The sequence below is a fragment of the Notechis scutatus genome, chromosome 2, assembly GCF_049901735.1.
Source record: "Notechis scutatus isolate UNSWTSFEM ecotype Mainland chromosome 2, rNotScu1.2, whole genome shotgun sequence".
Taxonomy (NCBI): Eukaryota; Metazoa; Chordata; class Lepidosauria; order Squamata; family Elapidae; genus Notechis; species Notechis scutatus.
Window position 1 is genome coordinate 248,467,960 of NC_142010.1, and position 23,178 is coordinate 248,491,137.

Below are 23,178 nucleotides of genomic sequence, written 5' to 3' on the forward strand. Positions count from 1 at the left end.
GAGTATCAGCTCTGAAATACAATAGAGGAATTTAAAAGAAATATTCACACAGCCTGAGAATAAGGAAGAAAAAGAGGATTTTTTTTTCTCAGTTGACAATGTTTAAGAAATTATAAGACAGGTTGTGGCTCAGCATGAAAATGTATATGTATTATTGCATGGTCAATCTACATGCATAGAAAAATCCCCATAAAATTGTTAATTCTAAAATTTTGTCTTTTACCCCATTTATTAAAATATTTAAGCCGCTCTCTCATCCCAACTATCATTATTTTTTAATTTCTATTTTAAGAAATAACTCCATAGATATAGGATCAGTATTGAAAAGCAGAAATGTCTGAATTTACCTGTTACAAATAATCAGAAATGGACAATGAATTGTGTTCAGATTTGAAAGTCAAGCAAATAATCAACTGTACCTTAGAATGGATATTTTTTTAAAAAAAAAAACTAACTACAAATAGCATCTGCTCATTACTTAAGAATTGTTGGAATGTAGTAGACAGTGTTTGGAATCCATTGAAAATGGCGGACTTACCCTTGGATTATGGCTTCTGAATATTTATACTTACTTCTATGAGATGCTTCTGACGGTTAAATGGTAAAGGTTCTATAGGACTTTCTGGAATGCCTAAATCTTCACTTTCTTTAAACCACAGACCAACCTAAAGCAAACAAATCAAAACCTTATCCTCTGAACTATGACTATTCACAACATTTACATTTTTCAACTTTTCCACACTTCAAAAACATGTGGAAAGTTCATACTGGGATCATCATCAAATTAGAAAGCTCCACTGAGATATTACTTTTCAATAATATTATGGGGATTTCATTTTGAAAAGTGATTCTTAAAAATGATGGGTGGATTTAGTATCTTGATTTGTTTCAAAACACATTTGTTTGTTTTTCTTTCCCACCCCCATTTATCATTTCAAACATCGGAGGATGGGGTATGAGATGCTGAACCCAAAAAAATTGTTCTACCCAACTTCCTGTGTTGTTTCTGGAGTTTTTTGGTATGTTTTTTTCTCTTTACCTATATGAAGTAAAATACCACAATTCTGCGTAGGTGTGTATAAAACAGATCTACATTTCTTTGTGGGTTTAATTATCCTGAATAGGGAATAAAACTTTTTCTGTCCCAAGATTTGAAGGAGAGGCTGTTGCAGCTTCCACTTTTTCCTGAAGACAGCTATTGCTCCATTACAATGTTTTTTGAAAGTATATATAAAGGAGGATAATGAATACAGATTACGAGCTTACTGAATGATTAATGTGGGGAAGTTTTACCACTTGATAAGCCTTTACCGCACATTAAAATCCATGGTAAGAAACAACACTCACTCCATTCTTTATTGAAACAACATGACGTTGCAAAACTGTTGGAGAAAGTCTTCCTATTAAGGCTGGAATCTGTGGAAGGCAGCTATCTGAAATGCTACATTATTATTATATAAACACCAGCACTTTAGGTGGTATTGGCCTTTGTACTCATTGAATTCTTCTCAAGAAAGTATGATATCCTAATCACTATTCAATTCTATTGACTGCCTAAACATGTCCCTGCAGTTTTCCAGGCAAAATTTTGGAGGTGGATTGCCATATCTTTCTTCCTAGGTCTGAGCTTTGAGTCTAAGGCTGGATTTTGTGCCTAAGGCAGGACTAGAATTCAGAGCTTCCTGGTTTCTAGCCTTGTGCCTTAACCACGACTCCAAACTAGCTTTCCAATTATACTGTATATTGAGAAATCCCCCCACTTCTGCTCCAGCTTCATTGATTTCATGTGCCCTTTTTTATCTTGTCCAGTGCCAATATGATAGGATTTGATTGAGCATCTCCATTAAATTAAATTAAATTAAATTAAATTGATTGAGCATCTCCATGCACAAGAATGGGCTTTTTGAATCCAAAAACATAGGCCTTTCTGCATAAATATGTCTTTGTTTTTCTCCTTTTTCCCTTTTTAGTACAGAATCCTCAAAATTCTTATACATTCTTATATTCAAAGCAGAAAACAGCATGCAGTTTTTTTTCATAGACTTGAGCTAAACAGTTAAACCTGGACCATTGGGAAGAAGAAAGCAAGTATACTCTCTCCTTCTCTCCAATCCAAAATTATCTCATGATATTTTAAGTGGCAAAAGAAGAAGTTCCTATGTTAACTTGAATGGATTTGGAAAGCGAATGCAAAGCGGATTCATTAACTGAGCATGGACAAATTTGCCCAAATATTTGATCCCAACCATGGAACAATTTCCTCATATTCAATTCACACAACATATTTACTAAATGGTAATTCTAGCACTATTTTTCTCCAATATCCTAATTTTTTCTACCTGCTTTTATGGAGCAGGAGAGCTATGATAATGTATATTACTGGAAAAATAAGTTTTTCACCTCTGCAACTTTATGATGGAACCTGGCTGAAGGCATAGAGTATGCTAGCAATCAGAGTTGGAGAAGTAATAGTCGCTTTGAGTCCCTAAGAGAAAACTGCTGAGAAGAATTTAAAAAAAACCAAACCAAAACAAACAAAACCAAAAGAAAACAAAATTGAAGTCTCTCAAGGAAAAAGGTTACAGGGTAGGAAATGACAATTTTAAAAATTTTCAAATGGAGTTTCAGTGTTTGGTATAATAAAAATAGCATCACAATAGCATTCAAACTTCATTGATGATAATGATTAATTCTCTTCTGAAGATCACTTAGCAAATGATGGCAGTTTAGGATCAATTTAAACTTTATTCAAAAGTGAATTGTCCCAAATTAAGGGATTACGGGCTTGTAAAAAGAGAGGTTTTTTATGAATTGTCCAGGAACTGTTCTAATTCTTTGTGCTTCCAAGCAGAGTTGCTATTTGTAAGATACATGTTGTAAACTTGAATAATTCTATTTTTTTTTCAGTTGTTTTGACAAGTTTTATTATTAAAGCTCCTAAAATTCAAATACTTATTAGGAAAAAAATTGCTGGTTTATTCCATAATCTCCATTTCACTTTTTAAATCATGATATTTTACAATCCTTTTCAGCTACTTTTGAGCTATTTAACCATTATTTGGAACTGTCACATCTATAAGTAAAACTTGGGTTTTTTCAACCACTGTGATGTCTGCTGAATTGTGTTCTAAATCTCAAATTGTGTGAATGTGAAAGTGCCATACAATTTGTACATGATCTTTCACAGCATTTTTTCTATCTTGAGATTGTATCAATATTTGAAGACGTCAGATCAATACTTTTTTTCTTAAATTCCAGTGCATGTCTTGGATGAGAAGCGAAATGTCTTTAAGGAAAAACAAAGTCCAGTTGCCTTTTGAAAAAGCGTCTTTGGGATAACCATGACCTGGATGAATGAGAATCGGCAGACATTGTGCCAAGGGTTACATTGTTACAGATATTGTGAACTTTTTAGCATTATAGTAATGTTCGTGTATTTGCCACCACTTTAGATTTTCCTATTTTCTATATTTTGAACACAGGAGAAAAATGCAGTTTATTGTGAACTGCGTTGTTTTTGAGAGGGGGAATATGCCATTGCCCCATCTTAAATGCTTAAGAGGACTGAGCATAGATTCTCTGATTGCATGCTACTGTACCAGCATGCACAAAGCATCCATTTTTTATATATTATTATGCCTCAAGAACCACAGAGATTCTTGAGAATCTAACCTTGACTCTTTTGTCTTTCTAAAGAAATGATGAGGAAATATTTACAAATCAGAATGAAACCTAAAGCACTTCTTTTAAAGGTAACATGAAGTTAGAATAGAATAGAATTTTATATAGTTGGAAGGGACCTTGGAGGTCTTCTAGTCCAATCCTCTGCTTAGGCAGGAAAGTCTACATCACTTCAGACAAATGGTTATCCAACATCTTTTTAAAAACTTCCAGTGTTGGAGCATTCACAACTTCTGGAGGCAAGTTGTTCCACTGATTAATTGTTCTGTCAGGAAATTTCTCCATAGTTCTAAGTTGCTTCTCTCCTTGATTCATTTCCATCCATTGCTTCTTGTCCTGCCCTCAGGTCCTTTGGAGAATATCTCGACTCTTCTTTGTGGCAGCCCCTGAGATATTGGAACACTGCTATCATGTCACCCCTAGTCTTTCTTTCCATTAAACTAGACATACCCAGTTCCTGCAACCATTCTTCATATGTTTTAGCCTCCAGTCCCCTCCAGTTATTTAATGTATTAATTTCATTGAGTTAAACTGACTTATATTCAGTTGTTTTCATTTTTCATACGTATCAGTGCATAGCCTCAGACATACAGACACAGTGGCCCATGCTGAGCCACAAACCACATGTAAAGTACAACCCAATACATATTTACTAAGAAATACGTCTCACTGCATGCAATGAGGTTTACCTCCTAAGTCTATGTGCATAGTGCTGAAAAGCCACAATGTTTAGAAAAAGGAGGTGGGATTAGCAGTTACACTTAGAGAGGGGTACTTTGACTAATGGTGGGCAAAATAAAATTTTGCTTGCACTGATGGGCACTGATTGTGACATGATCTCACAATATAGGGCTGGCTACCTGCTTATCTCATTGCTCTCAGTAAGATTCAGTCACAAACTCTTAAAAAGGCAAATTAAAGGATTGGAACCTGATCATATTCTTCCTGGGTGACAAATCCAGATCCTTCAGTATCCACGTCCTGAAATCTCTGTAATGTTTCAAGCAGTTCCGTTACAGAGGGAATAGGCCAAGGCTGGGAAGCTGCATGTAAGAATCTGCGCCAATCCACTGTGTCCAAATTCACAAGTAGGAATAATGATAGGCTCTGCAACTGTAACGTAGAATTGCAAGCATGGAGATGAGTGCTTTATCCCATACAGTAAAAAGATTAGGAATAGATGATATAGGACAGGATATTGTTGCTGGATTTTAACTTTACTGAAGCCATAAGGTGGGAGTTAGACAGATAAATAATTGGACAGACATGTAGAGGACTTCGCTGATAGGAACAGCAAAGTAATTATGATAATTCACCAGCAGAAAACTGTCATTTAGTACAAGTGTCATTGTCAAGGCTTTCCTAAATGGCAAGCAGAGGAAGCAAAAACAACAGATTTCAGTTAGGTAAGTATATTTCATACTTGAGAGCCATTAGTATCAGCAGTCAAGACTGAACTGAGCACCCCTACCCCACTCCAATTGTTTTAATGTTATTTTAGGTCAATTTACAGAGTCTTGAAAACTGTGAAGTGTTTTCCAGCCTCACTGAGTTACACCGAGATAATTAAAGTGAACTCTCTTTTCAATGCTTCCGCTCCACCCACAATCTCTCAGCAACCGGACTGAGGTATTTGTTTCTGAGATAAATGCTCCTCTGACTTGCCTGCAGCTTCCCATAATTTCTTCCTGTCATCCACAGTACCCAATAAAAACAAATCATGTTTCTTTCTCTCAAATTTTGTAATTCAACCGCCTAGCAATATATTAAAGTAAAAGTAAAAATTAAAGCAACATCACATATACAAGGGGTGTCCATAGGGATGGTCAAGCTGGCAGTCATAACTGTATAATCATGGTCTCCATCTTAACTTTTGTGATTTTTCCCTCACAAGTGCCGTGATGGATACTTACATCATACATGGAGAGATGTAGCCAGGTATCAGGAAGCATATTGGACCCAAGATTCAGAGTGATCAAATCAAACAAAATATCTATGAATGTTTTATTTGGTATTAAACCTAGGTGAATAAGAAAAAAGAGGAAGAATGGGTCCAAATGGAATTGATATAAAAAATTTTTTAAAAAATCAATTACATTTCACTGCCTAATAGATACATGGCATTTCCCTGTCTTACTTTCCTAGTTACACTCTATATACAAATACTGTAATTTACTTTATATGTAATTGTACAATGATATACATTTCAATTTCTTTAAACTATATAAACAAAGCTGTGGGTTACTATCAATCAGGTATGATCCAAGAGGAAACCAAAGGAATGTCCTGCTCCTTCTTTATTCAGAACAATGGCTGATAAAGTCTATTACCCTAATAAATAACTGGAACATAACTCGTTTCCAAATTGGAGCTGAAAAAAGAACATCTAGCACATCATCAATGCTAAATGTGGGGTTTGCACAGCCATCACTAGCTCTGATTTTGTACCTAGTTGAGTAGTGAGTCTGTAAGTAGTGAGTAAGTAGTGTAAGTAGTGAGTCTGTAAGTAAGCAACCGAGTTCAGAAAGCATAAAGGACTACACAATTCAATCCTGAGCTAAACATATTCTATTGAAGGCTTACTATATGCAAATAACACTCTTGCTACCCGAGGTTATCAATTGGCTTGAGTGCAATTCAAGGTTCTGGTTATCATTTATAAAGACCTACGTTGCATAGGAACTAGATGATTGAGAGATCACCTTGTCTCCTCTAGTGAGTTCCATTAAATCATCAATATCGCCCAGTGCGAGCCAGGAAGCAGGCCTTTTCTGTTACTGTCTCCCATAGAGATCACAAGCTTCTCTGCCTTCAATTGAGTCTCCTGTTTCCCCCTGAGGCTTTAAGATATAATATTTTTGGCAAGATCTTTTTAATTTTATGAAGCTACTCAGAGTCATTCTTGGGTAAAGGGCCTAGAAATCTGACAAATAAATGCATTTTAAGTTGTTGTATTCACATAGGTAGTCTTTGGGTTACAGCCATTTGTTCAAAAACCACTCAATGGTGACAAACAAATGATATTTAAGACAGGTTCTATACTAACATCAATGTTGGCATTATTTTAGCCCCTACTTGAGAGCATCTTGAGAATAAGTGGACTTTGGATTGAATGGACCCACTCTGTTTTGATCCACCCTCAATCAACTGCAAAGTCCTGATGACAGAAAGCAATGGCAGCTTTCACTAGATCTGAGCAGTGGATCCTTGGTTGACTTTCACAAGATTATTCCCCAAATCTCCATTTGAATGAACACATTTACCACAAATCAGTTTGACTGAGAAGAGCGCAACAGGTGGTATGGAACAATGCAGGACATCAGCAAAGAAATAGTGATATGTATGTATGTATGTATGTATGTATGTATGTATGTATGTATGTATGTATGTATGTATGTATAAAATCGAGATCAAGCTATGGGTTTCATGTTAGTTCTCTCAACTAATCTATTTTCAGATCTGTTATGAGGATGCTTATCAGTAACCTATGACTTTCACTAAGTGTTGTATCTTATGATTCTTGATGAATGTAGTTTCTTCCTTTATGTACACCAAGAGCTTATGCACCAAAGACAAATTCCTTGTGTGTCCAATCACACTTGGCCAATAAAGAATTCTATTCTATTCTATTCTATTCTATTCTATTCTATTCTATTCTATTCTATTCTATTCTATATTCTATAAAAAGAGAGACCAGAAAGGAAAGAAACCATGTACACTGTCAAGAGCTCTTGAAGGAAAAGTGTGGTGCAGAAAACAGAATTTAGCAGATCCAATCAAAAGTATGCATAGTATTGTTTCAAGAATGTACACAGACTCTTCACAAAGACTGAGAAGGTTGGTTACAAACCTTTGATTAGAAAATGTATAAATTCTAAAGCAAAATATATATCTGAATCAAATTTGTATTCCAAAGAGAATCCCTTGGTGGAAGAGCACAGGAAGGAGATCTATGCAAGTTATGATGTGAATTTATATTCATTTTATTTTTGCTTTTACTTTACATTTGCATACTTTACATTTGCCTTTTCACTTGCAAATGACTGGCTCTTATCCCAACCAGGGAAAGAATTTTTCCTTTTGCAGATGCTATTTTAAGCGCAACGAACTTTCGTGCCATGCCTAATTTCTACCAAGCTTTCTTTCCATGAGCCAATTAGTTAAATATGCATGCATTTGATGGTTGCAAGGTTCTATTTCTACAGTTGCAACTGCAAAATTTGAAAGCATTAAGAAAGTTGAAGTTATGCAAATACTGTGGTACCTTCTGAAGTCAGGTGGATTTAAGCTTTTATCCAGGGAACACAGAACATATCCATGGTTTGTATGGGAGAGAGACAAAGACATAGCTTCCTCAAGTTTGTATTACAAACATAATTCCTTCTGCAACTGACTTTTTGAGCTTTCTTAATTATCTGCTGTATTACATTTCTCCCCCCCCCCCTTTATTATTTTGCGTTGACTTTAAAAAGTTTTGAGAACCATTTGCAATTAAAATGTTGCATCTTCCTTTTATAAAAAGCTGCTCCTTCTCAGCACCAACAACCATTCAAACAATTTAAATCTATGTAGAGCATTCAAATAAATGAACCAACTGGCTAAGAAAAAATATTTTTTTTCATTTTGGGAGATCAAGTTATCAAGGTATATGATGCAAACTGTAAAGGATATTAATATGCTCTGAGTGGAATTTACATTGCAAGACATTTCATTTCCAGAAGAAGGAAAAGTACAGTAATAATTATTTCTCCATTTCAGCCATGACACGAATATATAGCTGGAATGCAGAATAGCATGCATTTCAAAGAAATTTATTTCCATTCTTCAGTATCTTGTTAGAGGCAAAATGTTTGGAAATCCCTACAGTGCATTTTTGTATTTTACAACATCATATTTGAAAATAGTATTTCTAACGCTATTGGATTTTACCTCCTATCATCCTTGATAAGTTACAGCATATTTTTAGCTCTGCTCTACAGAAAGACCTTGGCCATGTCTAGCATTTCAATACTATTCAACTTTTCTAAAGATATACGTTCCAAAGTCATATTTATTTAATTTCTCAAAAATCTATATGCATGTTTTAATTTCATAAAACAAATTATACTCAAGGGCTGGGATATCTTATACTAAAGGATTAAAAAGTGTTGGTAATCAGTAGAATATTTTTATTATTATTATTTTATTATTTTCAGTTATTTTCAAAAAATGTCCAGTTATGGAGTAGAAACATTTTATGAAGCCTCCAACTGTTATATGTACTTTTCCCTGGAAAGTCCTTACCTTAACAAACACATATTTCTTTTCCTGTTCAAATCTCTTTAAATTGTTATGCATGGGATATCTTCTGTATACTGCAGATCTCTCTCTCTCTCTCTCTCTCTCTCTCTCTCTCTCTCTCTCTCTCTCTGTGTGTGTGTGTGTGTGTGTGTATGGATGGATGGATGGATGGATAGTTTGTTTTTATAATTAATCAAAAGTTGTGATTTTATATGATGAAAAATAAATTGTAGGTGGAAGCTTCAAATATTCCATTCCCATAGCTGAAACTACTGAGTCTTAAGAATAATGAAAAAACAATATGATGGTGATGGAGGCAGACACAAAATTGAGGTAGGAAAAGTGTGAGAGGCACTATTTCTTTTACCCTGCCAGTAAAAATATCAACAATATCAACAATCATTTGATGCAAATTTATGATTCCGAAATTTAATCAATCATAAAGTCCCCTACATTAATGACAAAGTAGAGATTCTCTCATAGTTGTCTCACATAGTTTTGATTGCAACCTTATAACTAGCTTAGTTTTAAAAAAAACTAAATAACGAAAATCTGAAATGGTCCAATGAACCTGGGAAGGTTGGTTTCTTGCCAGCCTTCCCAGGTAAATCAGACAAAGAAATACAACGAGTCGAGTTAATTCTACTTTATTGTAAGGCTACATTAACAGAATCTTGCAAGTCTGAAGATATAAGGTCCTGCTGCCATTTTTAACCACTTGATCAATCAGGGCAGATCCCTTCTAAGTTTCTTCCTCTGGACTGTCCTTCACTTTGTTTGATCATTTCCTCGGTATCTCTTCCCCTCCCCTTTCAACATCATTCTCACATATCTTTGTAGTTCTATTAGCAACTTTAGAAAGTGGCATGTCTCATGAGGTGGAAAAGTCAAAGCTGCTACTAAAGCATTTAACAAACATGTTTCTGAAATGCAAAAGTTACAAAATACATTAAATTCTACACAATGGCTATTGCAGCTCCTGTAATTACACAACTGCACACTTTATTTTTAATTGGAGTGTGGGTTTTTTTGGAGGGGGAAGGAGATAATGATTCCTAAACAGTTATTTGTTGAAACAATGCCTTTGCATGAAATTGAGACAGAAATAATGTTGCACATCTAGTCGCTTCCAAACGAACTTTCTCTTTCCCATTCGGAATCAGATGAAGAATCAGAATTCTCACGAGGAGATAATCCAATTGGGATCCCACTGGGATCCCCCTGATTAGCTTGTAGCTTTCTGTTCCTTTGCCAAGAAACATTCCACAACTGAACAGCTTTCTGGGGATTAAATTTGTTGATCTCGGGAGAATTCAGTTGAATGACCATGAGATCCGTCATGCTTTCAAACATGAGTTTTGAACGCAGTCTCATCATTGTCAGCTTCATTTGACCAAAGCCTCGTGCTGCTTCGCTGGAACTTGCTGGCAGTGTCAAGAGAAGATCGATAAGGGCCAAGACGTTAGGATATTTATGAAAAAAATCTCTGTTTACCAAATCCCACATTAAGCTCTGGATGTTTTCGTATCTAGAAAAGATAATGTTTATTACTAAACATGTTCCTTTTGCTAATGTAGCAGTAAAACAAACTTGGATTTAAGACAGCATGCCTATTACCTATTATATAGCTCTGCTTTTAGCATATTCCATTCTATTTCAATTTCATCCACTTTCACTTTGGCCCATTCTAGGATGTGCTCATAATGCTGAATCAGTAGAGATACTTCCGTCTCACCAAATTCTGTAAGAACAGTCATATTAATTAAAGCAGTCCACATCTTTCAGAAAGGAATAATTTATTAGCCACTGCAAGGTGCTTTGTATACCTTGTTTGAATTTGTCTGGCCATAGCTTAAAGCTTCCAATGGTGCTTGCGATTAAAACATCTTCACTAGCATCACAAAAGCAATCTTGCAGCTGGTTCAAGAGACTGCTTAATAATTCTAATCGGGTTGCTGAAATATTTCCATCTCCCACAAGAGGGTAACCATGAAAATATGTGATTGTTTCTACCAGACGTTCTCGTGGCCCTGATCTGAGGGAAAAACATGATACTTAAGTAATAAACTCTCTCTTTTCAATTCACACATGCTTAAATATATGCAGTAATTGTTAATATCCAACCTTTTTTGATACATTTGGAGTATCTCCAGTGTTGACTGAATTGTAGCAAATATGTCTGCAATGGAAGTGTTTGGATTGTGGGCAACACGAGACAGAATGTTGAGGACATTAATGACATCTAATAAAAAGTGAGAAAATTTAACCATATCTGTTTTTAGAAGAAACTTCAAGAGATCTTTGGCTTTCTGTTGATTTGAGGAATCTGATTCTTCTCCTGTCTGGAACTCAACATGAAAAACAATGTGTTAAAACTGACAGAAAATTTCTAGTTTTTTCAGTTGTTACTCAAATTCTATAGTTTCAAAAAGCGTTTACCTTACTCAGGTGTAGGGCAATTGCTGGGTAACCTTTCAAAAGGATCTGAAGAGCCGTCTGTAAACGAAGAAACCATTGAGAGCCACCAATTCGAGAAGGAACCACTGGTGTCATTTTATGGGCTTCACAAAGTAGCTTAAGGTTGTTCTTATTCATTGGAGAGTCATGATAAAAATAGTACAAGTTTTTTAATAGATCTGTAAGTATATTGAATAGTGGAGTGTTCTTCAGTGCCATCTTGTAGGCCATTTCAAGACGGTGAACAAGACAATGAATGCTCTGAATACATGGCTGGATGTCCTTCAATAGTTTAGCTACTCCATTTTCTCCTATCATAACATCTCTACCATCACTGCCAAAGCCAACCAGTTTTCTTGCCCAGTCATGGGTTGGCAAATTGACCTCCAGATTGGTTTGTAAGGTTTTTAAAATAGCATTTTTCACTGTCAAAGCATCATACATGTCTATGGACTGAATCCCAACAATCTGGCAGTGGGTTTTCCCTTGATGTGCAAACTGTATATATACAAGGGCTGCTTCTGTTGTTCCACTGTCCGTAATGCCATCGCTAATGAGAGAGAAGAACTTGCATTTTTCTAATTTCTCTTTCAAGGCTCTTCTTTCCACTTCAGCAATAAAATGAATAAAGATTCTTGCTGCTTTGTCATTTCTGAAAATGGAACCAATGTCCACTCCTTTCGTATCATCCAGTTTACTTATCCAGTCCAGGTCTGTGAAGGGGCGTCCAGTTTTGGCAATGGCATGGCAGGTTCTAAAGAGGTTTTCGATTTTTTTCAAGGTTGTTTTACTCATGTTCTTTAACATCTGCTGAGTGGTACCCGAGTCTGGGGTAGAGCTACTAGCTGTTTCCATACAGGAAGCCCATGCATGAGCTTCACTATTATTGTGTTCATCAACTAATTCAAGAATAAAATCATCAGTCCCAGAGCAAAAATTGTGTGTCTTCTCCCCTAAGTCTACATTATGTTTCCGACACAGAGCACAGTACATAATGCCTTTGTCACTGTCATATTTTAACCATGTGTACTTCAACATCCAGATGTTTGGAAACTGGTGACTCTTCTTTGAATAGCTTTGTTTGCCTGGAGTTACTTTCTTGCTTTTAAGTTGCTTCAGTGCTGCTATGGCTATAAATATTTCATAATGCTTATGATAACGACATTATAGTGTTTTAACACAATTTCAATATAACTATTATTTTGAGCTACAATTATTAATTATTCCAAATTATAGAAGTTCAGTTACTGTATTTGTTACAAAACAATAAATGTGAGGCATCTGAAAATTGCATTTTTTTCCTCCATAACTCAAATGTAGTGCAAAATTATATTCTGAATTCTGTATTAACTAGATTATGTATGTGAAGCTGAAATCTTGTCTTCCCGCAAAATTATGCAAACTATGAAATGTTTATCTTTAAGCTTTTTAGAAATTAATATAATCTGAAACTATATTCAGCAGCATTGCTGACTGTTTAGATTTCAGCGGCTTTGACTGACATGTTTTTATTCCTTATTTACAATCATAAGAGCTCAAAATTACTTTCTGGTATTTTAAGAAGAGGCTGTTGGGGACAAATCCAAACCAACATACCACACTGTGTTGTCTGTAGCTTCCATTAAATCTTAGGAATGTTTTTTATTTATTTATTTATTTAATTTTATTTTTTATTTCCTACAGTTAGGAATCAACTCATAATATACTTAGCTGAACCCACACATACTATGCCAGGATTTTTAAATACGGTATAGTGAATAAGGTATAATGTTACAAGGTTCATAACAGTTATATGAACAGCCTATTATGTTTCTAATAACAGGGAAGAAATATATACAGCAAAAACCTATATATTCCTGAAACACATGGCCAGAAAATACATAGAATACTTCAAGTAAGAAATGTTAATAGAAACATTGTTTTTAAATCAGATATTATAGGGGAACAACCTGTTTCTGATGAAGCTATCACAGAAGAAAATTATGTACTGCCAGTTGAATTTAAGCACAGGTTACCTGCAGAAATGTCCCCCTTTCATCCAAATGAAAAAAGTAGCATTGTGCCATTGAAATGCAAGCATGTAAAAACAGGTTGGGAATTCTATCATAATGTAGAAAGCTGCTTTCATCATTCTGTTATCCCTCCCTGGATACTGTTATCCAAACAATATCTAGTAACATATAATACTTTTCATCATAAGAGATGAATGTGTTAAGTTTGATTTAACTAGGTTATTTTTGTAACCTTCATTTTGTCCTTTCTTATTTTCATATTGATTCTTTAAAAGTCCACATGAAAATGCACCCATTTTCTATGTACTGTTTCCTAATTATACATTTTTGTATTCATTTGCAGGGCAGGCATTGTAACTTATTTCATACTATTCGGAAAAGTTCAGAAAATTGTATTACTGTTCAAGTATCTGTTTAGGAATTTCAACCAGCTATGTTTATCTAAAATAACAACATTAAAAAACACCATACCAATAAATTTCATCTCCATTCCTGGAAAGAATACTTTTATAAGGAGGGACAATCAGGTTTAGAGGTAGTCCTTGCTTACCAACAATTGGGACTGGCAACTCTGTCTCAAAGTGTCATGGTCATAAATGGAAAAATCACATCCCTGTTTTGGGCTTATGACATAACTTCCATTCGGTTGTTATGCAAATCACTGTGATTGTTAAGCAAAACATCATATGACAACTTACTATTTTATTGCTATGTTCTCCATTAACTCTGCTTGCCACAAGCCAACTGAGAAGCATGCAAGTGGTGATCAGGTGATTGCAGGAGGCTGTGATACAGGGGTGGGATTCAAATTTTTTAACAACCGGTTCTGTAGGTGTGGCTTAGTTGGTGGGCGTGGCTTGGTGGTCATGTGACTGGGTGGATGTGGCTTGGTGGTCATGTTATTGGCTGGGTGTAACCAATTCAATATCACTCACATCAAGGCACGCATCTCCTCGCGTGGCCTCTCAAGACTGTGGGGATGCTGCAATAGTCGTAAGAGTGAAAAATGGTCATAAGTCACTTTTTTCAGTGCCATTGTAACTTTGAATGGTCACTCCACACAAGAAAAGTACCAGCAAAGGAGGGGGGAAAAACTCCAGAGACATTCCTGAGACAGGAAGTCTAGTCCTGCCAAGAATGTAATAAGGGTTAATGGAGAGGCAGTTTCTGTAAGCAACACCAGAATGTTTCCTTCCTGCCTTCCTTACAGGATTAGGCCAGTAATTTCTTATAACAACCAGTTCTCTGAACTGCTTAGAATGTTAACAACCGGTTCTAGAGAATAGCTGTGAACTGGTAGAATCCCACCCCTGCTGTGATAGCTATAAATGTACTTTGTTGCAATGTGCCAGAATAGCAATTACATGACCATGGGATATGGTCATAAATGGGAGGGCAACAATCATAAATATGAGGGTTGGCCACAAAACTATTTTTCTTAACACTATTGTAATATCGAATGGATGCTAAATGAGATAGTCAGTAAGCAAGGATCGCCTATACAAGTTTTCACCTATTGTATGAATGGATATTAGAAATTAACAATGGTCGTCTGGACTTCATGAAAATCTTTCCTTTTTTATTATTTAGTATACATTTGTGCATTTGTATTTTTTTTTAGAAAAGTCCCTGCTATTCACAATAATTGATTATAACTTTTATAAGCAATTCTTTGAAATATTTTTAGAGTGTTGAATTAAACAGGTCCTTTATTATGAAGAAAATGTATGGGTTGTCAGAGCGAAATGATATTGCATGATACGATATGGTTAAATGTTAAGACAGTTGAAATATTAAGAGAGTAGAACACAGTACATTTGAAGAATCTAAACCAGGGGTGTCAAACTTAAGGCCTGCAGGCCAGATCTGGTCTGCAGGCTGCTTAAATCTGGCCCATGGGGCCGGCCTGGAAATAACAAAGAACCAGCCCATGGCGCCTCTGGCAGCAGTCCCACCCCCAGGCCCCATTTTTGGCCTAAATGGCCTCCTGCAGTACTCTATCAGCCAACACAGGGCACGGTGTGCAGCCTCCCCATGCCCCTTTTCAGTCTGAATGGCCTCCTGCAGCACTCTGCACCCCATTTTGACTGGTAGGGTGCTGCAGGAGGCACCCGTCCCGTTTCCACCCCCCCACTCCCCCCCCAGCCAGCCCATGAAGGAGAACTACAATGCTGATCTGGCCCTTGAATAAATCCAGTGACACCTATGGTCTAAACAGAGACATGAAAGGTTATTGAAAAGAGTTGACTAGTGTCTACATATTTTTAGTTAAAAAAATACAAAGACACACCATTTGGGTGCACATGAAAAAGGATATGTGCATCTAAAATCTGACTATGAAAAGGATGGCTAAGTCAAAATAACATTTTATTGAGGGACCAATATGTTAAAAATGTATTGAAGAATAACATCAGGAAACTGCACTGAAGAAAAGTAGGTTTGCGCTGTTAATGTATTTAAAAAATCGAAATGTTTTATTTTAAACAACTGATCATCGTTTTGTCCTGTTCTTAACCTTTGTAGAAACACCCTTACTACTATGGACACAAATATAATATTTCAATCACTTTAAATCTTGAATGGTCATTAATATGCTTTGATACATATATGAAAAAAGTATTTTCTTACCTTTAGGTGCCACCTGTAGAAACTGCTTATGAAGAGTACTAAGCTGTGAAATAGTGAGTGTACTGTTTGTAGCAGTCTCCACAGATGGGGGACGAGGTGGAAGAGTAGGATCTTCAAATACTTTTATATCACCATTAACATAGAAATCTGTTCCTTCCAGGACTAATTCAAACTGAATCCTGGAGGAAGTTTCAATACGATTCCGGGCAACCCCAACCAATTTATCCACACTGTAACGATATATATGCTTGAAAATGAAAAACATGGCAAAATCTAACATTAATAGTTTTATTGACAATTAATATTTTTCTACTGGCTTTGTCCCTAGAAAAATCAGTGTGATTCTTCAACTCCAGGCATGCTGTTAAAATTTCTACCCTGTTTCTCCAACAATACGGCCTCCCCCAATAGGAAGCCCCAGCATGTTTTATAGGCATGAAATGAAATTAAGCCCCTCCTCCCAAATTAAGGCCTATATTAAAACATGCGAAATGGGGGGGAATGGTGGGGGGGCTTGCCGTTAGGAAGTACTTTTGTTGCACACCCGGATATGGTGCTGCCTGCATTGACCCCGATATGAAGTGCCCCACCAACGCCGAGGTCAACATCCAAGCTGTTGCCACTCGCCCACCCAAAGATGCAAGGGGGGGGGGGAATTAAGTCACCCCCGAAAAGACAGCCTAGCCATTTTTTCGGGGCTCAAAAAAAAATAAGACCCGGCCTTATTATATGAGAAACATGGTAACTGTATGCTCTCTAGAATATATGAAATCAACAGCTATTGAAATGCCTGTATTGGAAAAAACGAAACTCTCTTGCTGAACTGCATCTCCCAATGTTCTCTATGTCATTTGAACAACTTACCTCCAGAAGTTGTGAATGCTCCAACATTGGAAGTTTTTAAAAAGAGATTGGACAATCATTTGTCTCAAATGGTATAGATTTCCTGCTTAAGCAAGGTCCCTTCCAACTCTGCTATTCTATTCTATTCTATTCTATTCTATTCTATTCTATTCTATTCTATTCTATTCTATTCTATTATCTAATTTTTACTTCCTATGACATGAATTTTTTACTATGTTTGAAAAATCTTTGTAGTGATGTATTCATTTTACTGAGAAAGATCCAATGAGAATGACACAAAGTCCTGATATCTTCACATTTCCAGGTACATTATGGATAGAAAAAAGTTTGGGATTGCCCACTTTAATAATTCTCTCCAGATTGCATTTCAGCCTATGGATTAGCCCACACGAAACTAGTTTTTCAGATATGACAAAATATAAGACAAGCAGAGAGACCAAAAGCTTGTCTACATTTTGCTTTGTTGGGGTTTCACACAGAAAGACTGAATAAAAATGATATTTCCTGCCATTTATGGAAAGTTTAATGAATCAAAGTAAGAGTGGTAAACAATTGCTTGGCTCATTCAAAAAACTATTCACAGCTGTTCAGAAAGGGGAAAAAAAAGTATATGTTTCATTTCTCTCAATAAATACTCCTTTGGTCTTTTTAGCTGCCAGAAAAGGGGAGTGGGGGAAAACAAGGCATTCTTGAAATGCCTAAATAATCACCCCAGCAGCTCAAAGTTGTCGGAGCATAAGAAGGTTATTGAAGAGCATGATGGATGACTCTTGGAGACGGATGTGTCCCATTAGAGAAATCACATCCAGGAGGTGGGGGGAAGAGCAGGGTCAAGGGGGAAATGTATGGTGTAATTTAGTATCAGCTGCATCCAGTTAATGCCACTCCTAATAAATCAATTTACTTTTCTCTGAGATGCGGCTAGAGACTTTTGATTTGAATGGGGGTGGATTTGTTGGAGCCTTGACAGCTACTTTTTAAACTATAATTCATACAACCAGTATTTAACTATATATACACACACACCAAGACATAAACTATTACTCACAATTTACTCTTACCAGAATTATAGAAACACAACTGCAGTTTGTCTGCATTATAGATAATGCAGAATTTTTTCACCTTATTTATTCAGGATTTTTCTTAAGCTTAATGATTTTTACCTCATTTCCTCTATTGTAACATAATATTATTCCTTTATTAACAATTTATTACCTAGACATTTCAGCCAGGTATCGCTCTCCAAGCCATTTTTCCATATTTCTGTATGTTTCTTCTGCCTTTGATTGTAGATCCTCCAGAAAAGCTAATCCTTTAACTTTTAACAGCTCAAGACGAGATTTTGCAGCCTCCGCTATTTTAAAAATGGCTTGTAGTTAGTATAAATTCATACACACTCATCATTTTTGAAGGTCTAGCACAGGGGTCGCCAACCTTTTGAACCCGAGGGACCACCAAACTCATAATTTTAAATCCTGCGGACCAGAAACCCCGGGAAAATCCCCAAAAAAAGTCTGCAGGAAAATTTCCCACCCATTTTCCTACCCATCGATCATTCTTTATTTGGGATCGCAGGCTACCATCTCCAACTCCGTTCTCAGGGGGAGAGAGAGAGCGAGAGCGAGAGACTTTTGGCTTCATGCAAGGAAAGCAGCAGAAGCCTTTCTTTCTCTCCCCCAAACTCCGCCAGAAATGAGTCTTTGTGAGACTTGTCGTGCCGGCACAGCCTATTGGAGCAGGATGCCTTGCAGGGTCCCAAAGACTCATTTCTGGTGGAATTTGGGGGAGAGAAAGAAAGACTTTTGCTGCTTTGTTTGTGTGCAGCCAAAAGCAGAAGAAACAAGCAGAAAGAAGCAGTCCAATGGCGAGGCATGTGGGGCGAGTGGGGCAAGTTTCCCCCTCCGCCCTTTCCCCCCACCCCTCACTACCCCGTGTTGTTCACAATGCAAGCGACGCAAGCCTTGTGCTCCCACGGGCCATGTGGGCGGCGCAGCCTTGTGTTCCCGTGCAGCCTGGATTAATTGCTTTGGGGGTGACATTTCTCTGCAGACCACCAAAATGTTCTCCCGGACCACCAGTGTTCCCCAGCCCACAGGTCTAGCATTCATTAGATTAAGTATTATGTAGGAAACAGAGCAATTAATGCTGTATACAGGTAGTCCTCGACTTACAATAATTCATTTCGTGATTGTTTGAAGTTACAACAGCACTGAAAAAAGTGACTTATGACCATTACAACCATTGAAGCATCCCATGCTCATGTGATCAAAACTCAGATAATTGGCAACTGCTTCATATTTATGATGGCTGCAGCGTCCTGAGGTCATGTGATCACTTTGTGACTTTCTGACAAGCAAAGTCAATGGTGAAGCCAGATCAACTTCACAACTATGTTATTAACTTAAAAACTGAAGTGATTCACTTAGCAACCATGGCAAGAAAGTCTTAAAATGGGGCAAAATTCACTTAATAAATGTCTCACTTGGCAACAGAAATTTTGGGCTAAATTTTGGTCATAAGTCGAGGACTATATGTATCTGCACAGTTGGATTTCTGCAAAAAAAGGCTCTTGTAATGATGTGTATACTTAAAACATTGCTTGGTAAATGGATTAAGTTAATAAATTAAGTTTTATGGTATGAAATTATATTTTGAGCTAATTATGGTTTATGAGTATATCACAGGTAAATTTCTTGGTTTGATCTAATCATAGTTTATGAGTATATCAGAGATGAATTTTCTCTGCTATACCAGTCTTTTGGCTGCAAAGTAATGCTCCTCTGTGTTTTGGTGCAGGATTAAATCTAGCAAAGAACAAGCTGGCCTTATTTTGTTTCTGTTTTTAGAGAATTGAAGTAATAAACAATAGCGAAGTTGACAAATTTGGTAAGCCAAACACATGAATTATTATTATGAATTATGCTTATTGAACAAACTATGGATAAACCAAACCACATTAATCAAAACCTGAACTTAAAAAAAGGTTAAGCAGAATATCTACAAGAAGTTCAAGCAAACATAGTTAACATCCAAAACAAATGTTTATGGAGATTCTCAATCATCCAGGTTATGGTTGTTCCAAAAATGCTCTTCAAAAGTCAACTGGACTTTCTGGGTTTTTTCCTTGAAAACATTTTGCTTCTCATCCAAGAACTGAAGAAGCATCTTAGATGAGAAGTTAAACATTTTCAAGGAAAAAAACCAAGAAAGTCCAGTAGCCCTTCGAACAGCACCTTTGCAACATCCAAAACAAATGTAGCTTTTTAAAAATTTTCTCAGGCCTAAATGGGTAGATATTTAACTCTTTTGTTTGCAGAAATTATACCTTCATGCTCCAGTGCAGCAAAATATTCCTGTTTCATTTTAAGTTTCAATTCTTGCTTCTTTAATTCTTCTGGGGATAAAGGAGTAGCTACCACTTCAGTCGTAGAGGGACTATGTGTACCTGGAGGAAAAAGTAATATTGTAAAAAAAATCTGCAGATAAAAATGTTTGAATAGTTATTATCTTTGTATTGACAGACAGCTAATAAAATCATCTAGAATTTCTCAAACTGTGTGATGCATGTAGGTAGTCCTCACTTTATTTATTCATTTTATTTATTCATTTAATTGAGCCCAACATTTATGTTGCTAAGCGAGACAGTTGTTAAGTGAATTTTGCCCCATTTTACAACCTTTCTTGCCACAGTTGTTAAGTGAATCACTGCAGTTGTTAAGTTAGTAACCTGGTTGTGAAGTGAATCTGGCTTCCCCATTGACTTTGCTTGTCAGAAGGTCACAAAAGATGATCACATGACCCTGGGACACTGAAAACTATTATAGATATGAGTCAGTTGCCAAGCATCCGAATTTTGATCACATGACCATGGGAACGTGCAATGATTGTTAAGTGTGAAAAACAGTCATAAGTCACTTTTTTTCAGCACCGTTGTAACTTCAAACGGTCACCAAATGAACTGTTATAAGTCGAAGATTTCCTGTATATGGTTGGACCATATACAGAGTGCATGGATAAGATAGTGCTTAGATTGTCAAGACAGAATGAGAGCACTCTGTAGTTATTGTCCAGTTTCGTGTACTTAAATCTTTCTGGCATTTTCCTGGGGGTACTTATGTTGGGTCCTGGCACTGCATCTATGGACCATCTCTAGGTAGATAAAGCATTGCACTTGTGCTCAACGATAAACAATTAGGAGCATTGCAAACGAATGGTGCCTCAAGACTGGAAAGGGGGAATGAGATTAGGCAAGAGAGGTCTGAAACTGCATTAATAGAGGGATACAATCAAGATCAAGTGAGGTACTAAATACCACACTATAAAGGCTTAGTAAGACCACACCTAGAGTACTGCATCCAGTTTTGGTCACCACATTATAAAAAAGACGTTGAAACTTTCTGACAGTGAGAACAATCAACCAATGAAACAGCTTGCCTTCGGAAGTTGTGGGAGCACCATCACTTGAGACCTTCAAGAAGAGATTGGACTGCCATTTGTCAGAAATGGTGTAGGGTCTCCCGCTTGGGCAGGGGGTTGGACTAGATGACCTATAAGGTCCGTTCCAACTCTGATTATCTGTTATCTGTAACCTGGCTAGGTCATCTCGGATAACCTTTAGCCAGGTTGTACACAAGGTTCAAAAGGCCAGGCCACCTTCTGAAACTCAGTATCAACAGCTCTGTGAAGCTCTTTCCCATCTGAGCAGAGCAGGAGTGACTGCAGCCCTTCTCAAATTTGCTTGTCACCCTTTGAGAACTTCTGACAGCTCTAAAAAAAGGAGTTTCATTCAAATACTTATAAAGCACAAACTGTTTTAATTTATTAAGAGTTGTTTGCCTGGTGTTGCCACAGGAGAAATTTCCTGACAGTGAGAACAATCAACCAGTGGAACAGCTTGCCTTCAAAAGTTGTAGGTGAGCTCCATCACTGGAGGATTTTAAGAAGAGACTGGACAGCCATTTGTTTGAAATGGTCTCCTGCTTGAGCAGGTGGTTGGAGTAGAAGACCTCCAAGGTTCCTTTCAACTCTGTTGTTCTATGTTCTATGAGTTAGATCTGCAGCAATGAACCCAAATAAAGCAACCCTCCTCCCTGAAAAGTTTCTGAGCGTATACAATATGCAACCAGATGTTTTTAGTCTGTGTGTGCTTCCTCCCCAGAGTAAATATTCTACTGGGTCCAAGCAAGTTTCAGGACGAAAAACAAAAACCTACACCCAACTCTTTCTGAGTTTGGGGGAAAAGGAGGAAACTTTCTTCCAAGTTCCATAAAAGTATACTTTGGTGTTGCCTCAGCTACAGTACACCATTCCTCCCCAACCTGACACTTCGGAATATTCCCTGGAAGTACAACCTCATAATGCTGAGTTTTGTTTCCATTACATGTAGAAGATGCGGAGAAACTTTAGGATGGCGTGGACGAGATATGTTTCTTACTCTTCTAGTATCTGTTTGCTGGTCCTGCTCTGAATAGGACCACAGTACGTCACTAAACTTCGTTTACCTTTCTTTTTTCCTTTCTTAGCATCTTTGCTGTCCTTGTCTTTGGCCTCTTTCCCACCTTTTGCGTCCTTTTCACCTTTTCCTCCTTTCCCTTTCCCTTCCTTGCCACCTTTGCCAGCAATTGCTTGTGAAGATTTGAGGCGCTCTTTTTCCTTCATCTCCTCCTGAAGCCGTTCTTTCTCCTCTTCCGCTTCTTTTGTTTGTATTTCAGAACTCACCTGAAATTTTATATACCAACATTTATTAATAGAAATGTTAGGAGCATTAATGTGAAGATGCTTTCTGAGCAAAGCTATCATTAGTTCTTGCTTAATGACCACTCACTTAGCGTGTCAAGTTTGAAGCGTGATTATGCTGTTGCCGCCATTTTCACTTCCCAGCTTACCACAGAGCCATGGGGGGAGGGAAGGCTAAGTTTGGAATGCCAGTTCCAGGCGACAACAAGAAATTGCCCCATGGGAACCAAGGTCATCTAACCAGATGGTCAGCAAAGACTTGGACAGTTTCCTATAACAAGACTTAAACATCTACTTGGACAACGTGACCTGCACTAATGCGGGGAGGGAAGAAACTATTCTTTAACTATGTGAAAACTGTGGGAATTAAGTAGAGCTAGTTTTGCTTTCAGTCTGTGCCAAAATGATGCACTCAATAAAGCTTTGCAAAAAGACAACTACTTTTTTATTTTTACTATATACTGTAAAATACAAAAAAGAAAAGTAAATAGGAAATTAAGGGAGGAAAAGGGAATGGGAA

The 23,178-nt window shown here is 36.9% G+C and overlaps 3 protein-coding genes across 5 annotated transcripts in view; all 3 read right to left on the reverse strand.

Annotated features, from left to right (window-relative positions):
* SPEF2 (sperm flagellar and cilia associated 2) overlaps nt 1-23,178 on the reverse strand; it is a 113,408-nt gene that overhangs the window by 13,389 nt on the left and 76,841 nt on the right. For all 3 annotated transcript variants that reach the window (XM_087958522.1, XM_087958523.1, XM_087958521.1), the window contains exons 27-33: nt 22,424-22,640; nt 20,248-20,367; nt 18,138-18,276; nt 16,059-16,288; nt 5,595-5,701; nt 4,612-4,794; nt 573-665 (exon numbers count right to left, since the gene is read on the reverse strand). In XM_087958522.1, the coding sequence (XP_087814648.1) occupies nt 573-665; nt 4,612-4,794; nt 5,595-5,701; nt 16,059-16,288; nt 18,138-18,276; nt 20,248-20,367; nt 22,424-22,640 (1,089 nt within the window). The remainder of the gene's footprint in view (nt 1-572; nt 666-4,611; nt 4,795-5,594; nt 5,702-16,058; nt 16,289-18,137; nt 18,277-20,247; nt 20,368-22,423; nt 22,641-23,178) is intronic.
* Nucleotides 9,595-11,194, reverse strand: LOC148132590 (uncharacterized). The gene is made up of 4 exons (XM_087953942.1): nt 11,098-11,194; nt 10,788-11,015; nt 10,579-10,702; nt 9,595-10,489 (listed from the first exon to the last, which is right to left on the reverse strand). The coding sequence occupies exons 1-4, from the start codon at nt 11,192-11,194 to the stop codon at nt 10,081-10,083; spliced, it is 858 nt and encodes a 285-aa protein (XP_087810068.1). The 3' UTR covers nt 9,595-10,080.
* On the reverse strand, nt 10,972-12,547 carry LOC148132591 (zinc finger protein 862-like). Its single transcript, XM_087958525.1, has one exon. It carries the CDS (start codon nt 12,454-12,456, stop codon nt 11,386-11,388), a length of 1,071 nt encoding a protein of 356 aa, XP_087814651.1. The 5' UTR covers nt 12,457-12,547; the 3' UTR covers nt 10,972-11,385.

Bases quoted from the DNA above. Each gene is read 5' to 3' on its own strand.
- LOC148132590 (XM_087953942.1), bottom strand. From the start codon at position 11,194: ATGTCCTCAACATTCTGTCTCGTGTTGCCCACAATCCAAACACTTCCA. The intron at 10,703-10,787 runs GTATACAAAGCA...CTGTTCTTACAG, and splicing joins GCCAGACAAATTCAAACAAG to AATTTGGTGAGACGGAAGTA. The intron at 10,490-10,578 runs GTAATAGGCATG...TATCTTTTCTAG, and splicing joins AAAGCAGAGCTATATAATAG to ATACGAAAACATCCAGAGCT.
- LOC148132591 (XM_087958525.1), bottom strand. From the start codon at position 12,456: ATGTTGAAGTACACATGGTTAAAATATGACAGTGACAAAGGCATTATG.